At 37.8% G+C, this 12,715-nt stretch overlaps 1 protein-coding gene across 1 annotated transcript in view; it reads left to right on the top strand.

Moving 5' to 3' along the window:
- Positions 1–12,409, top strand: part of LRRD1 (leucine rich repeats and death domain containing 1) — a 29,166-nt gene extending 16,757 nt beyond the window's left edge. Inside the window, exons 2-5 of the mRNA XM_004007706.6 lie at positions 2,274–2,472; positions 8,846–9,007; positions 11,321–11,438; positions 12,079–12,409. Of these exons, the coding sequence (XP_004007755.1) occupies positions 2,274–2,472; positions 8,846–9,007; positions 11,321–11,438; positions 12,079–12,265 (666 nt within the window). The 3' untranslated portion in view covers positions 12,266–12,409. The remainder of the gene's footprint in view (positions 1–2,273; positions 2,473–8,845; positions 9,008–11,320; positions 11,439–12,078) is intronic.
- The last annotated feature ends 306 nt before the right edge of the window (positions 12,410–12,715 follow it).

The following is a 12,715-nucleotide window of genomic DNA, read 5'->3' as shown; positions in this document are numbered from 1 at the left end:
TCCATATTCCTTCTCTAAAGATATCTCCTGCTTCCTATCACCTCTTTACTTGGCCATTTTTATGCGTGATATTTATCTTGCCTGAAGTGAAGAAGTGAAGTGAAGCTCAGTCGTGTCTGACTCTTTTCGACCCCATGGACTGTAGCCTACCAGGCTCCATCCATGGGATATTCCAGGCAAGAGTGCTGGAATGGATCGAACCCGGGTCTCCCGCATTGTAGGCAGATGCTGTACCGTCTGAGCCACCAGGGAAGCACTGCAAGTGTCCTGTAACTTCTATTCGATCCTGTTCATTCTCAAAAGGCCATTTGAGTCCCACCTGCTACATGAAGCTTCTTTTTTGTTCTCTGATTTATGCTGATATACATTCCCTAAATTCTCTCTCTATATTATCGTAAACATTATTTTGGCACTGAATTACTTATTGATTAGTGCTGATTTCCGTTTGTTTCATATGTGGATATTTTGGGCTTCCCAGGTGGCACTAGTAGTAAAGAACCCACCTGCCAATGCAGGAGAAGAGATGCGGGTTTGGTTCCTGGGTCAGGAAGATCCCCTGGAGGAGGGCACGGCAACCCACTCCAGTATTCTTGCCTGGAGAATCCCATGGACAGAGGAGACGAATATCAGGCTACAGGGTTGCAAAGGGTCCACAGGACTGCAAAGAGTCGGACACAACTGAAGTGACTGAGCATGCACACAACATACATTTTGTTCCCAAACTGAATTTTAATCTTCCTGAAGTTAGGATCATCTATTATGCTTCTTTTATACATAGAAGAACACTGAGCTCCATATGTAGTATTTACCTTGTTGTCTGATTTTTTTTGAGGGACCCACATATTCAAAACACTTTTTTTCACTCACAGGACTTCCTCTATTTCAGAAGCCACTTGTGATGACTTTATTTTTTCTGAAGATGCATATTTCTTCTTTGCCTTAGCAGAGTATCTTAATTCCTGTTACTTTGCAATACTTTTTGTACTAGGAATTTTCATCTGAAGCTACATTGCCAAACTGTGTGTGTCTATTACAAGGAATTTACTGAGCACTTACTCGAAATGTGTCATGATTGGGAACATGTATTCAGTCAGTCAGTCAGTTCAGTCGCTCAGTCGTGTCCGACTCTTTGTGACCCCATGAATCGCAGCACGCCAGGCCTCACTGTCCATCACCAACTCCTGGAGTTCACTCAAACTCACATCCATCGAGTCGGTAATGCCATCCAGCCATCTCATCCTCGGTCGTCCCCTTCTCCTCCTGCCCCCAATCCCTCCCAGCATCAGAGTCTTTTCCAATGAGTCAACTCTTCGCATGAGGTGGCCAAAGTACTGGAGTTTCAGCTTTAGCATCAGTCCTTCCAAAGAACACCCAGGACTGATCTCCTTTAGAATGGACTGGTTGGATCTCCTTGCAGTCCAAGGGACTCTCAAGAGTCTTCTCCAACACCACAGTTCAAAAGCATTAATTCTTTGGCGCTCAGCTTTCTTCACAGTCCAACTCTCACATCCATACATGATCACTGGAAAAACCATAGCCTTGACTAGACGGACCTTTGTTGGCAAAGTAATGTGTCTGCTTTTCAATATGCTATCTGGGTTGGTCATAACTTTCCTTCCAAAGAGTAAGTGTCTTTTAATTTCATGGCTGCAGTCACCATCTGCAGTGATTTTGGAGCCCCACAAAATAAAGTCTGACACTGTTTCCACTGTTTCCCCCATCTATTTCCCATGAAGTGACGGGACCAGATGCCATGATCTTCGTTTTCTGAATGTTGAGCTTTAAGCCAACTTTTTCACTCTACTCTTTTCAAAAAACTATAAAACATATATTATGTCATTTAAAAATCCAAGGAGAATACATACACAAGGGATTAATAAAAAGCTCTGTTGATGAGAGTAGGAGGAAAGAGATGAAATATGGAAGAGAATCGTTTAGAAAGACTTCAGGGAGAAGAAATCAAAGCAGGGTAAGCTTTAGGGACAGAAGGGATAAGGTGGCACTGAACATCAAGTGTTGGGAGAGTGAAAAAAGTAGTTAGTAAGCCACAGGGTTGAATAGGCAGCATTGGTCAGATGGAGGAGATATTTGGATGTTACACAATTTGTTGTGGGTTTTATTAAGGAAGGGAGTCACAAAGACTTTGTGACATAGTGAAAATATCTCCTTTTTTGAAACAAAAACCAAAAAATCTCTCCTTCCCTTTTATTTCAGAAAAAGTTTTCATCATAGAAATATTTATTAAAAATATAATTATTTAACCTTTGTTACAGCTAACAAGACTTCCAGAAGAGCTGTCTAATATGACTAAACTTACAAGACTTGATATCTCAAATAATGCAATCAGAGAAATGCCAACAAATATAGGAGAACTGAGAAGTCTGGTTAGTCTAAACGCAGACAACAATCAAATAAGATCTCTGCCACCATCTTTTCTATCTTTAAATGCTCTCCAGCAGCTAAACCTGAGTGGTGAGTGTCAAGTATAATCAATAAGCATTATCAATAAGTTGAGTTTTAGGTTCTAGGTTGCAAATTCTGCTGACAAGACAGAATGGCAAACAATCAACCCCATGTATTAAGTGCCCATCGGAAGGAAGTGGCTACTGCACATACAGAGAACGAGAGCAAAGCCTAATGTTCAGTTCCTTCCCTGAAGGAGGTTATGATCTAGCTGGGGAACCCGAACATACTTTCTTTTCTTTTCTGTCTTCTCTGCCCATCCTAATCATTGAGTATTTCTTCCCTTTGTGAACCTGACCTCACTTTCCCTTGCCACACACAACCTTAGGTCAGCATTTTCTCTATTTTCCTTTCCTGCTGGCTACCCTGAGCCCACTCCTACACCCTATAGTAATCTAAAATCTTACAGTCTTTTACAAAGTAAATCACTTCGATTACAACAATAAAAGTAAGTCATTCTAAAAATATAAGAATTCTCAAAGCTAGGCTAGTATTTTTCTTAATTTTTATTATAAAGTATTTCAAGCTTATAGAAAAAAAAAACACCTATATGCTTACTATCAGCTATAAGGAATCATTCCCTTGAGATTTTTTTCCTTCTTTTTTTAAAATTAATTATTTATTGAAGGATAATTGCTTTACAGAACTGTGTTGTTTTCTGTCAAAGCTCAACATGAATCAGCCATAAGAGGGGATACATGTACACTTGAGATATTTTTGACTGTTAAGAAATAAAACAGAATCGAAACTTCTTTTGTAGTTCTCCCCAGACTAGAAGTAGGGCCAGGTGGGTCACTGGTAAAAATTCACTGCCAATGCAGGAGACGCAGGTTCAATCTCGGGTAGGGAAGATCCCCTGGAGAAAGAAATGGCAACCCACTCCAGTATTCTTGCTTGAGAAATCCCATGGACAGAGGAGGCTGGCAGGCTAACGTCCATGCGGTTGCAGAGTCAGACATGACTTAGCAACTAAACAACAGCAACCAAACTAGAAGCAACCACTGTACTGAAATTGGTGCATATCTTTTTTCTACCCATTTTTTCCATCCTTGATAATCATACCACATACTTTAAAAAAGCATATTCTGCAAGTGTTAGGTACAGTCTTTTATAAATATCATATAAGTACTGGTTGATAATCTTGTTGGAATATTCTGTCTTTATTGGTATACTGTCTTGTATTAGTTGCTTTGGAGAGGCATTAAAATCTACAAGTGGGACTGTGGAATTTGTATGATTTTTGCTTTAATTATCAATTCTATTCATGTATTTTGAAGGACTAGTATTAGAAAAACACACAAATATGATTGTTTTTAATAACAAAATGGTATTGAATTTTGTCAAATGACTTTTCTGTATCATTGAGAGAATCGTGAGTTTTTTTCCTTTTTTCTCTTAATATCAGGTTACACTGATTGATTTTCTTATATCGTACCATCCTTGCATTTCAAGATAAATCCCACCTCACAATAGTGTATAATCCTTTTAATATTTTGTTAGATTTCATTTGCTCTTATTTTGCTGAGGATTTGTGCAAAAAGGATATTGCTCTGTAGTCTTCATTCCTGAAGTGTCTTTTTCTGGCTTTGGTATCAGGGTGATGGTAGCTTCATGAAATGAGTTGTGAAGTGTTCTGTCCTCTTCAATTTTTTGGAAGAGTTTGAAGATTGGCATTAGATGTTCTTTAAATATTTGTTAGAATTCACCAGTGAAGCCACAAGGTGTAGGGTTCTTCTTTGTTGGAGGATATTTGATTACTGCTTCTGTCTTCTTTCTAGCCATAGATCTATTCAGATTTTCCATCTTTCTCCATGATTTAGCCTTGGCAGGTTTTGTGTTTCTAGGTATTTGTCCATTTCCTCTAGATTATCCAGTTTGCTGGTATAATAATGGTCATAGTACTCTATAAACTTTTACTTCTGTAGAATCAGTAGTAATGTTTCTACTTTCATTCCTGATTTTAGTAATTTGAATCTTTCTTTTTCCTTAGTCCATTGAACTAAATTTATCAATTTTGTTGATGTTTTCAAAGAACCAGCTTTTGGTTTTGTTGATTCTCTATTTCATTTATATCTGCTCTAAAAATTCCCAGTGGCTCAGTGGTAAAGGATCCGCTTGCCAGTACAGGAGATGCAGGAGACGTGGGTTTAATCTCTGGGTCAGGAAGATCCCATGGAGTAGCAAATAGTAACCCACTTTAGCATACTTGCCTGGAAAATTCCATGGACAGAGGAGCCTGAGGGGCTACAGTCCATGGGGTTGCAAAGAGTTGGACACAACTGATTGACTGAACATGCTTGCAATCTTTATTTCCTCCTCCTCCTGATAGTTTTGGGTTAATTTACTTATATTTTTCTAGTTAATTTATATATAAAGTAATTATATTGATATTCTTTTTTAGTGTTAGTATTTTCAGCTATAGATTTCATCTTCAGCACTGTTTCTGCTGCATCTATAATTTTTGGTTATTGTGTTTTCATTTTATCTCTGTATTTTATAATTTCCTTTTTGATTCTGCCTTTGACACGGTGGTAGCTTAAATTTGGCATGCTGCTTAAATTAGTAAATTTTCCAGTTTTCCTTCCATTATTTTTGGTAGTACCATTCCACTGTGGTCAGAAAAAAGTATACTATTTGGCTTTTTTTGAATCAATCTTAATGAGACTTGTCTTGTGCCTTAATATACAGTCTATCATGGAGAATGTTCTATGCGTACTTGAGAAAAACATGTATTCTGCTGTTGGAATGTTATATGTATATCTATGGGGTTTAATTGCTTTATAGCGCTGTTCAAGTCCCCTAAATGACTTTTTGTCTAAATGTTCTATCCATTACTGAAAGTGAGGCATTAAAGCTTCCATTTATTATTGTAAAACCACCAGATTTTCCCTTCAATCCTATCAGTATTTGCCCAATATGTTTTGGGGCTCTGTTGTTTGATTTGTACATGCTTTTAATTGTTGTGTCTTCTTGATGTAATGATCCTCTCATCAATATATTCTGTCCTTTGTCTTCTATAACAGTTATTGACTTAAAGTCTTTGTTATCTGATATTACTAAAACCACCCCAGCTCTTCAGTTAGTATTTGTATGGATATTTTCTTCTGTCCTTCAATACCCAGAGCCATAAAAGAAAATACTTTCCCAGTCTTTGCAGTTTAGCTCTAAGCTGGGGCACTTTAACACTAAGCCAGGCCACCTATGACTCTGTCTTAGTCTTTTCCTGATTGTGTGAAGCCCAGAAATCCACCTCAGATGCAAGCCTAGGATTCTCTCAGTCTTCTTCTGAGCATGTGTCCAGTTCTGAATATGCTTATTGCATTGCATTTTCCCCAGAATATACTATGGCCCTTCTGAGCCCTAATTCCCCCAAGAAACTTCCTCCTCAGCCTTCTCCTTCCTGGGCTTTTGAATTTGTCTATTGCTTTCTTTGTCTGCTGCTATTTGCTCCCCTCCCTTGTGGGGGACGGGGAGACAGACAGTGTATGTCTTTATAGGGGACAACAACTGCCACCAGGGAGGCTGCTCCAGTCTGAGCCGGGGGAGCAAAACAAAGGTCATTCTCTGTGCCAGTCCATCAGGAAATCAGCAGACAGGTCAAAATGCAAAAGCACGGTATTCAAAGAACAAAGTCTATGTTGGATTTCTGATACCAGCACGCTGTACCAGGAACGCAGGCTGCCCCAGCCTGCTCTGACTGCTGCCGCCTGGGAGTGGAGAGTGGCAGGGAGATGAGTGAAAAAGTCACAGTGCTCTCTTACCAAAACTCTTCTGCCGTTTTCTTCCTCGAGCAGGGTCCTACTAACTGTAAGATCCTGGAGTAAATGCCAGAAGTATGAAAAAACTGATTCTGTCATTGCTTTCCAACTTTGGATTGATTCAGTGTAGGACTTGATTTTTTAAGAGGATTATTCTGAACTTTCTGTGACATTCATTCAAGGTGTGGTTTTCATGTTTATTTATACTGCTTGGATTTTGCTGTTTCTGGTCTGAATATTTTACTAAATTGGGGATTTTTAACCTATTTGTTCAAAATTTTTTTCTGCTTCATTTTCTCTCTTCTCTTTATAAGATTCCAATTACCTTTACATATTGTCTTACAAATCCTTAAAACTGTGTGTGTGTGTGTGTGTGTGTGTGTGTACACACACGGCTTTTAAGCATCTCATATTGATCTGCCTTTAAGTTTACTGACTTGTCTATGATCTCTATCCTGTTACATCTGTCGAATTAATTTTTAATTTCAGATACTAAATTTTTCAGTTCTAGAACTGCCATTTTTCTTTTCATAGTTTATATTTCTCCTCCAAGATTTCCCTTTTTTCAATCATTTGAGACTATCTTTCTTTATATTCTTAAACTTCATTGTGTTAGCTGCTTTAAAATTCTTTTATTGTTAACTACAACAATTGAGTCAGTTTTTTTCTCTTGGGAGTGAGCCACACTCTCTTGTTTCTCTGTTTTGAATCCTGAAGTCTATCATCAATTCTCTCTCTGTCCAAAGAAAGTTGATATTTGTTCTGGTAGCTATTGCTGCTTCATCAGGCACTTAAGTTGCTGGACTAAAAATGCAAACTCCTTCCCTGCAGTTGGCAGCTCCTTAGATCTCAGTTCAGTACTTTCAGCTGGTAGCTGTTATATCGGTTATCTTTTGCTGTGTGACAAATTTCCACAAAATTTAGCTTCTCAAATTAATAAAATATTTATTTCACACAGTTTCTGAGGGTCAGGAACCCAGAATGTGTTTAGCTGACTTGCTCTGTCTCAGAATCTTGTATGAAACGGCAGCCAACCTCTTGGTTGGTACTGCAGACAGGCTTGATTAAGGCTAGCAGATTTGCTTCAAAACTAATTTATGTGGCTACTGGCAGCAGAATTGAGTTCCCTGCCATGTCAGCCCCTTTAAGACATGGTAACTAGTTTTCCCCAGAGCTAGTAGTATCAGGGAGAGAGAATATACATAAGTCAGAAGCAGCACATCCTCCAAACAACAATGAGCAACCTAGTACCCAGATCTTGGTTTCTAAAACCTTTCTTCACTAAAAGGAACCAGGTTCCTTTATTCTTGGCTAAAATAACATAACCATAAAATATATAAATAACACAAAGGCAAACTTTAGGCCAGTTCCTCTTGAAATGATTACAAATTCTCTGTCAGTAATCACAGTTTTACTTTTTATGTCAAGTTTATATTATCAATAGATTAAGATGGTTTTGAAAAATTACATTTAAAGAAGTGGAGCTTACTCTCCACTCTTTGAGGACGGACTAGACTTTATAATCCCGTTCTAAAGAACAAAGTAAGGAAAGGAGAAAATCAAAGCATCACCTTGCAGAAACCTGGCAAGCACGATGTTAGCCAAGGGGTCAAGGTTAACATGCCAGTGATGCCTTGTGGATGTCAGGCATCCCTGAGGTGAAGAGAGCACTCAGTCTCTGTGGTGTTCTTTCCAAAAACCCACAACCCCAGTCTATTTATGAAAAAATATATCAGATAAACTCATATTAAGAAATATTCTTCAAAATCCTAACCGGTTCTATACAAAACCATTAACATCTTGAGAAACAAGGACAGGCTGAGGAATTCTCACCGACTGGAAGACATACCTGTATGCAGTGTGCTATCCTGGAATCGATACCTGGAACAGAAAAGGGACATTGATGGAAATATAATGAAATTCAAAAGCATCCAAAGCTTATTTAATAGTACTGTGTCAACGTTAGCTTCTTGGATTTAAAAATGTGACATAGGGGACTTCCCTGATAGTCCAGTGGTTAATACTCTGTGCTTCTACTGTAGAGGGCACAGGGTCAATTCCTGGTTGAAGACCCTGCACACTGCATGATGTGCCAAAAAAAAAAAGTAACATAATAATGTGAGATGATAACATCAGGGAAAACTAAGACTAGACGAAAAGTATTCAAGACCTCCATATAATTTCTGCAACTTTTCTGTAAATCTGAAATTCCTGGAAACAAGAAGTTCATCTTTAAAAATTACTGAAAAAAAGTACCATCACACTTATTCTGTAAAGTCCATTCTGGTGTTGCAAGAGGAAAGCCTCCTATCTTATTTTGTCATTCTCGATGAGAAAAAAGAATCCTTGCCCTGTTTCTATACGTCCTCCTTTTCACTCCTAGCAAGTGGACAACAGTAAGAACTTGAGGTTTGCCAGCACTGTGAGGCTCCTCCGGCATTGCATCAGTGAGACACCACAGACGCCCTTTCGTTGCTGCTGTTCAGTTGCCGTGTTGTGTCCGACTCTCCGTGACCCCATGGGCTGCAGCATGCCAGACCTCCCTGTCCTTTACATGGTTGTTATTTGTCTCCATAGTTTTCCTTTACAAAAGGATGTAATTCAATTATTTTTTTTTCTGCTAGGAAATAATCTTTCAGTTCTGCCTAGTGGTATCTACAACCTTTTTTCACTGAAGGAGATAAATTTTGATGATAACCCTTTGCTGAGACCACCAATGGAAATCTGTAAAGGAAAACAGTTGTATACTATTGCACGCTATCTACAGAGGGCAGATGAAAGAGATGGTAGGTAATGAGCGAGTGACTAGCTAGCTTACAAGTCATCTTCTGGTATGTGTATATTAACAAATAATTTGCTTTAATCAGAGGTTTTCAGTCTGGCAGAGACATTAAAGTATTTATCATCTTCCCTTTTCTGAAGGCTGGGAGTTTATTTAATCTAGGTCTTTACATTTTGAACCATTAAAAAAAAGGTGAATTTAAGTCACAGATGAGTTGCTCCCCATCTATTAGCCTTGATGCACTTCAAGAGGTTGTGGCCATCATGATCGCGGCCAGACTCAGAGAATCTACATATTGAATTTTTTATCAGTTCTGGACTATATCACCATATACAGTTGTTCCAAAAGTCATGTTTGGCCTTGAAGGAAGTTCACAAATCAGGTTTACACTGATGCCAATCAGTTCTTGGCCCATTATAATTACTTGTCTGCAATCCTTAGGCAATTTCATTCCTGCTATTCTTAAGTACTCCTCTGATTACTTCAGGGAGTGGGTCCATTTTCTTTAAATGCCCTTTCACCAGATAGAGACTGGTTTCTCCAAGTCTTTGGATGGAAGTTTCACTGTCTCATTCTTTCCCTGGGTTTGTGTTTCCAACATCTAAGCTTTTTCCTGGGACTCTGAGTTTGCCACTCACTGACAATCCTCAGAATAGATCCAGATTTTTGTCCTCCAATTTAATGGAGTTTTTAAGTATTAAATCAATTTAATGATCCAGAACTGGGGAAAGAGAATATATACAAGTATCCCCCCAAATCATTATATTATATATATTATAATATATATACCCTGTATATATACATTATATTATATATACCCTGTATAATATATACCCTGTCTGTGTAATCAAGAGGTTTATACCATCATAATCCTTTAATCTGTTGAGATGGTCACTAAGACTGCACAGTCCTCTGTAAGCCACAATATGTATGGTTACCTTACTGAAGATTATGCAAGAAGAAGGCCTCATTGATGGAAGGAGCCTAAACAATAAAGTCACAGTTCTTTTCTCTAACTTCCTATACAAGTTGGTTTTGCTATCATAAAAGGGGATATTTAATAGTAAGTTTACTTCCCTGGTGGTGCACAGGTTAAAGCGTCTGCCTGCAATGTGGGAGACCTGGGTTCTATCCCTGGGTCAGGAAGATCCCCTGGAGAAGGAAATGGCAACCCACTCCAGTATTCTTGCCTGGAGAATCCCATGGACGGAGGAGCTTGGTGGGCTACAGTCCACGGGTCGCAAAGAGTCGGACACGACTCAGCGACTTCACTTTACTTTTGTAAAACAAAGCTTTTCTAAAAAGCCTTTCTAAAGATCTATGTTATTGCTAGGTTACAGTACTTTAGAGAAGGGCTGTAAAGTTACATGACTGAACTTCCTTGTTAACATTCTGTTACTCAAATTCCCTAGGATAGAAGGTTCATGTGGTTCTAGCCAATGGAAGGGAAAGTTCAACGGGCAATGACAGTAAATCAAAGTCAGCAAAAACAAGAGAATTCAAGTCATTTATCTCCCTTCTTTATTCCCATGGGGCCCTCGTACTGCAGGTTTGGCGCCACAGAGAATGATGAGGAAGTCATCATGGGAGACATATTTATTCTGCGATTAACAAGGAACAAAGGGTCTCTTCCTTAAAATTTCACTTAGGAGACTTTTCAATTATATCATTAACATACAATCTAGCCTGAGTGATTAATGGCATGGATACATATTTTAAAACAGGAAGCACTGAACATATTTGAGATGACTATAGAGGGGTGGCAGATCTCTAGTTTTTGAAAATTCTCAAATTACCTTGGTTAACAGAAAGATGGATCTGGTTCATATTAGCTAACAGCTTTTTAAAAACTAACACTCATAATACATGATGTGAATATAAAACAAGCATATGTATGTGTGTATACCATATTTATAGTAGTTTTAAACTTGGTTTCTCAGGATAATACCCAAAGAGGCATATTAAAAAGCCAGAACTGAAGGAAGGAGTTAAATTTGTTTCAAATCCTGAAAGAATTAAAGGGTTTAATGATCACTTTGAAGTTGCTTATGATATTCTTCTAAATAGACATTTTATATGAAATTGACATTTATGTTTAGGGTTATTCAGAATTTAGAAGAAATGGACTAAGTGGTTCAAATTTCTATTTTGTTATCTTCTCAAATTTCAGTTAGTATATCTGTACTTATTTTTCAATTTTGTTTGATATATACATTGTATAAAAGCACAGAAGTAAAAACCCTAGCTATAATTAACTCAAAATAGAGTACATTTTTCAAAATAGATGGCCTAAATTTTCTTTTATGTTCCACTGTAGAGAAAATCTTAGCGAAAATCTTCAAGATAATTGCCAAGAATATTACTGAAACAAATTTTCAATTTTTGTGTCAAAAATTAAACCTGACAATCTCAGAAAGTGATAAGTCTGCATTGAGGTATGTATAAATGACAACATGTAGTATAAGCCTATTCTCATGTTCTGGTTTATATCATATTGATATTACATGCTTCTGAAACATTCATATTAACATGAACTCTAATTTGTTATAAAAGACTGATTTTAGTTTACCATATGTTTGAGATCCATATGGTTACAGTAGTTTAAGAGCAAGTACTCTGAGGATAGACTGCTTGGCTCTAAATCCCAACTAGTTTTGTGACCCTGGATAAGTCCTCTAACTTTTGTATGCCTCAATTTTTCCACTAGTAAAATAAACAGATTTACCTGAGAGAGTTGTCATGAAATCAAATTAAAAAGCATGTAGTGCAAAAGCAGTAACGCACTGGTCTACAGTAAACAGGCCACGATTATATTGAGGTCTTGAGTAAATCTCTCTTAGAATCAAATGTTAATTGAATTGTCAATGTTGTACAGGCAACAAGGGCTGGCATAGGACTGACATTCACTTACTATGTATGTGTCAAACTCTATGCTAAATTTTTATATAGACTGTCTTCACCGGTTAATTTAGTCACTCTAGTAAACTAGGTTGAAAACCTAGATATACAGTATTGATACAGTTTAAAACAATGTTCCTAACTTATTAAAATAATTATTATTTAAAATTTTTTCAGCACTGTTTCACTAAGTGAGAGAGTCCACCAAGTACTTGATAAATGGAAAACGGAAAAGAACAACTTGTCAATAACCACTGCTGCCTTAAGAGATCAACTAACTCGGGCGCTAACTATGATAGGAGCATATGAGATTATGGACAAAATAACAGCTTTAAAACTTGTTTCATGTGCAATTAAATTCTGAACAGTGTATCTGGAATAAGAACTGAGAACTTAGGATGCGCTTAGATAATTGAAACTGGATAGAAAAGAAATGCACGTCATGTCTCTTTTTATGAATTCCTAAGGGATGATAAATTTTGGCTACCACTACTGTCATCATAATAAAATATTACAGACACTATTTTGTGTATTAGTTCTGTTGTCTCTCTACCCTCCCTTCAGAGATACAGATATAAAGACAGCTATTCTTCAGTTCAGTTAAGTTCAGTTGGTCAGTCGGGTCCAACTCTTTGCGACCCCATGGACTGCAGCACGCCGGGCTTCCCTGTCCATTACCAACTCCCGGAGCTTGCTCAAACTCATGGCCATTGAGTTGGTGATGCCATCCAATCATCTTATCCTCTTTCGTCTCCTTCTCCTCCCACCTTCAGTCTTTCCCAGTATCAGAGTCTTTTCAAATGAGTCAGTTCTT

Source organism: Ovis aries, chromosome 4, assembly GCF_016772045.2.
Source record: "Ovis aries strain OAR_USU_Benz2616 breed Rambouillet chromosome 4, ARS-UI_Ramb_v3.0, whole genome shotgun sequence".
Classification (NCBI taxonomy): Eukaryota; Metazoa; Chordata; class Mammalia; order Artiodactyla; family Bovidae; genus Ovis; species Ovis aries.
The sequence above is the reverse complement of the archived record's forward strand: the minus strand, read 5'-3'. Positions and strand labels throughout refer to the sequence as shown.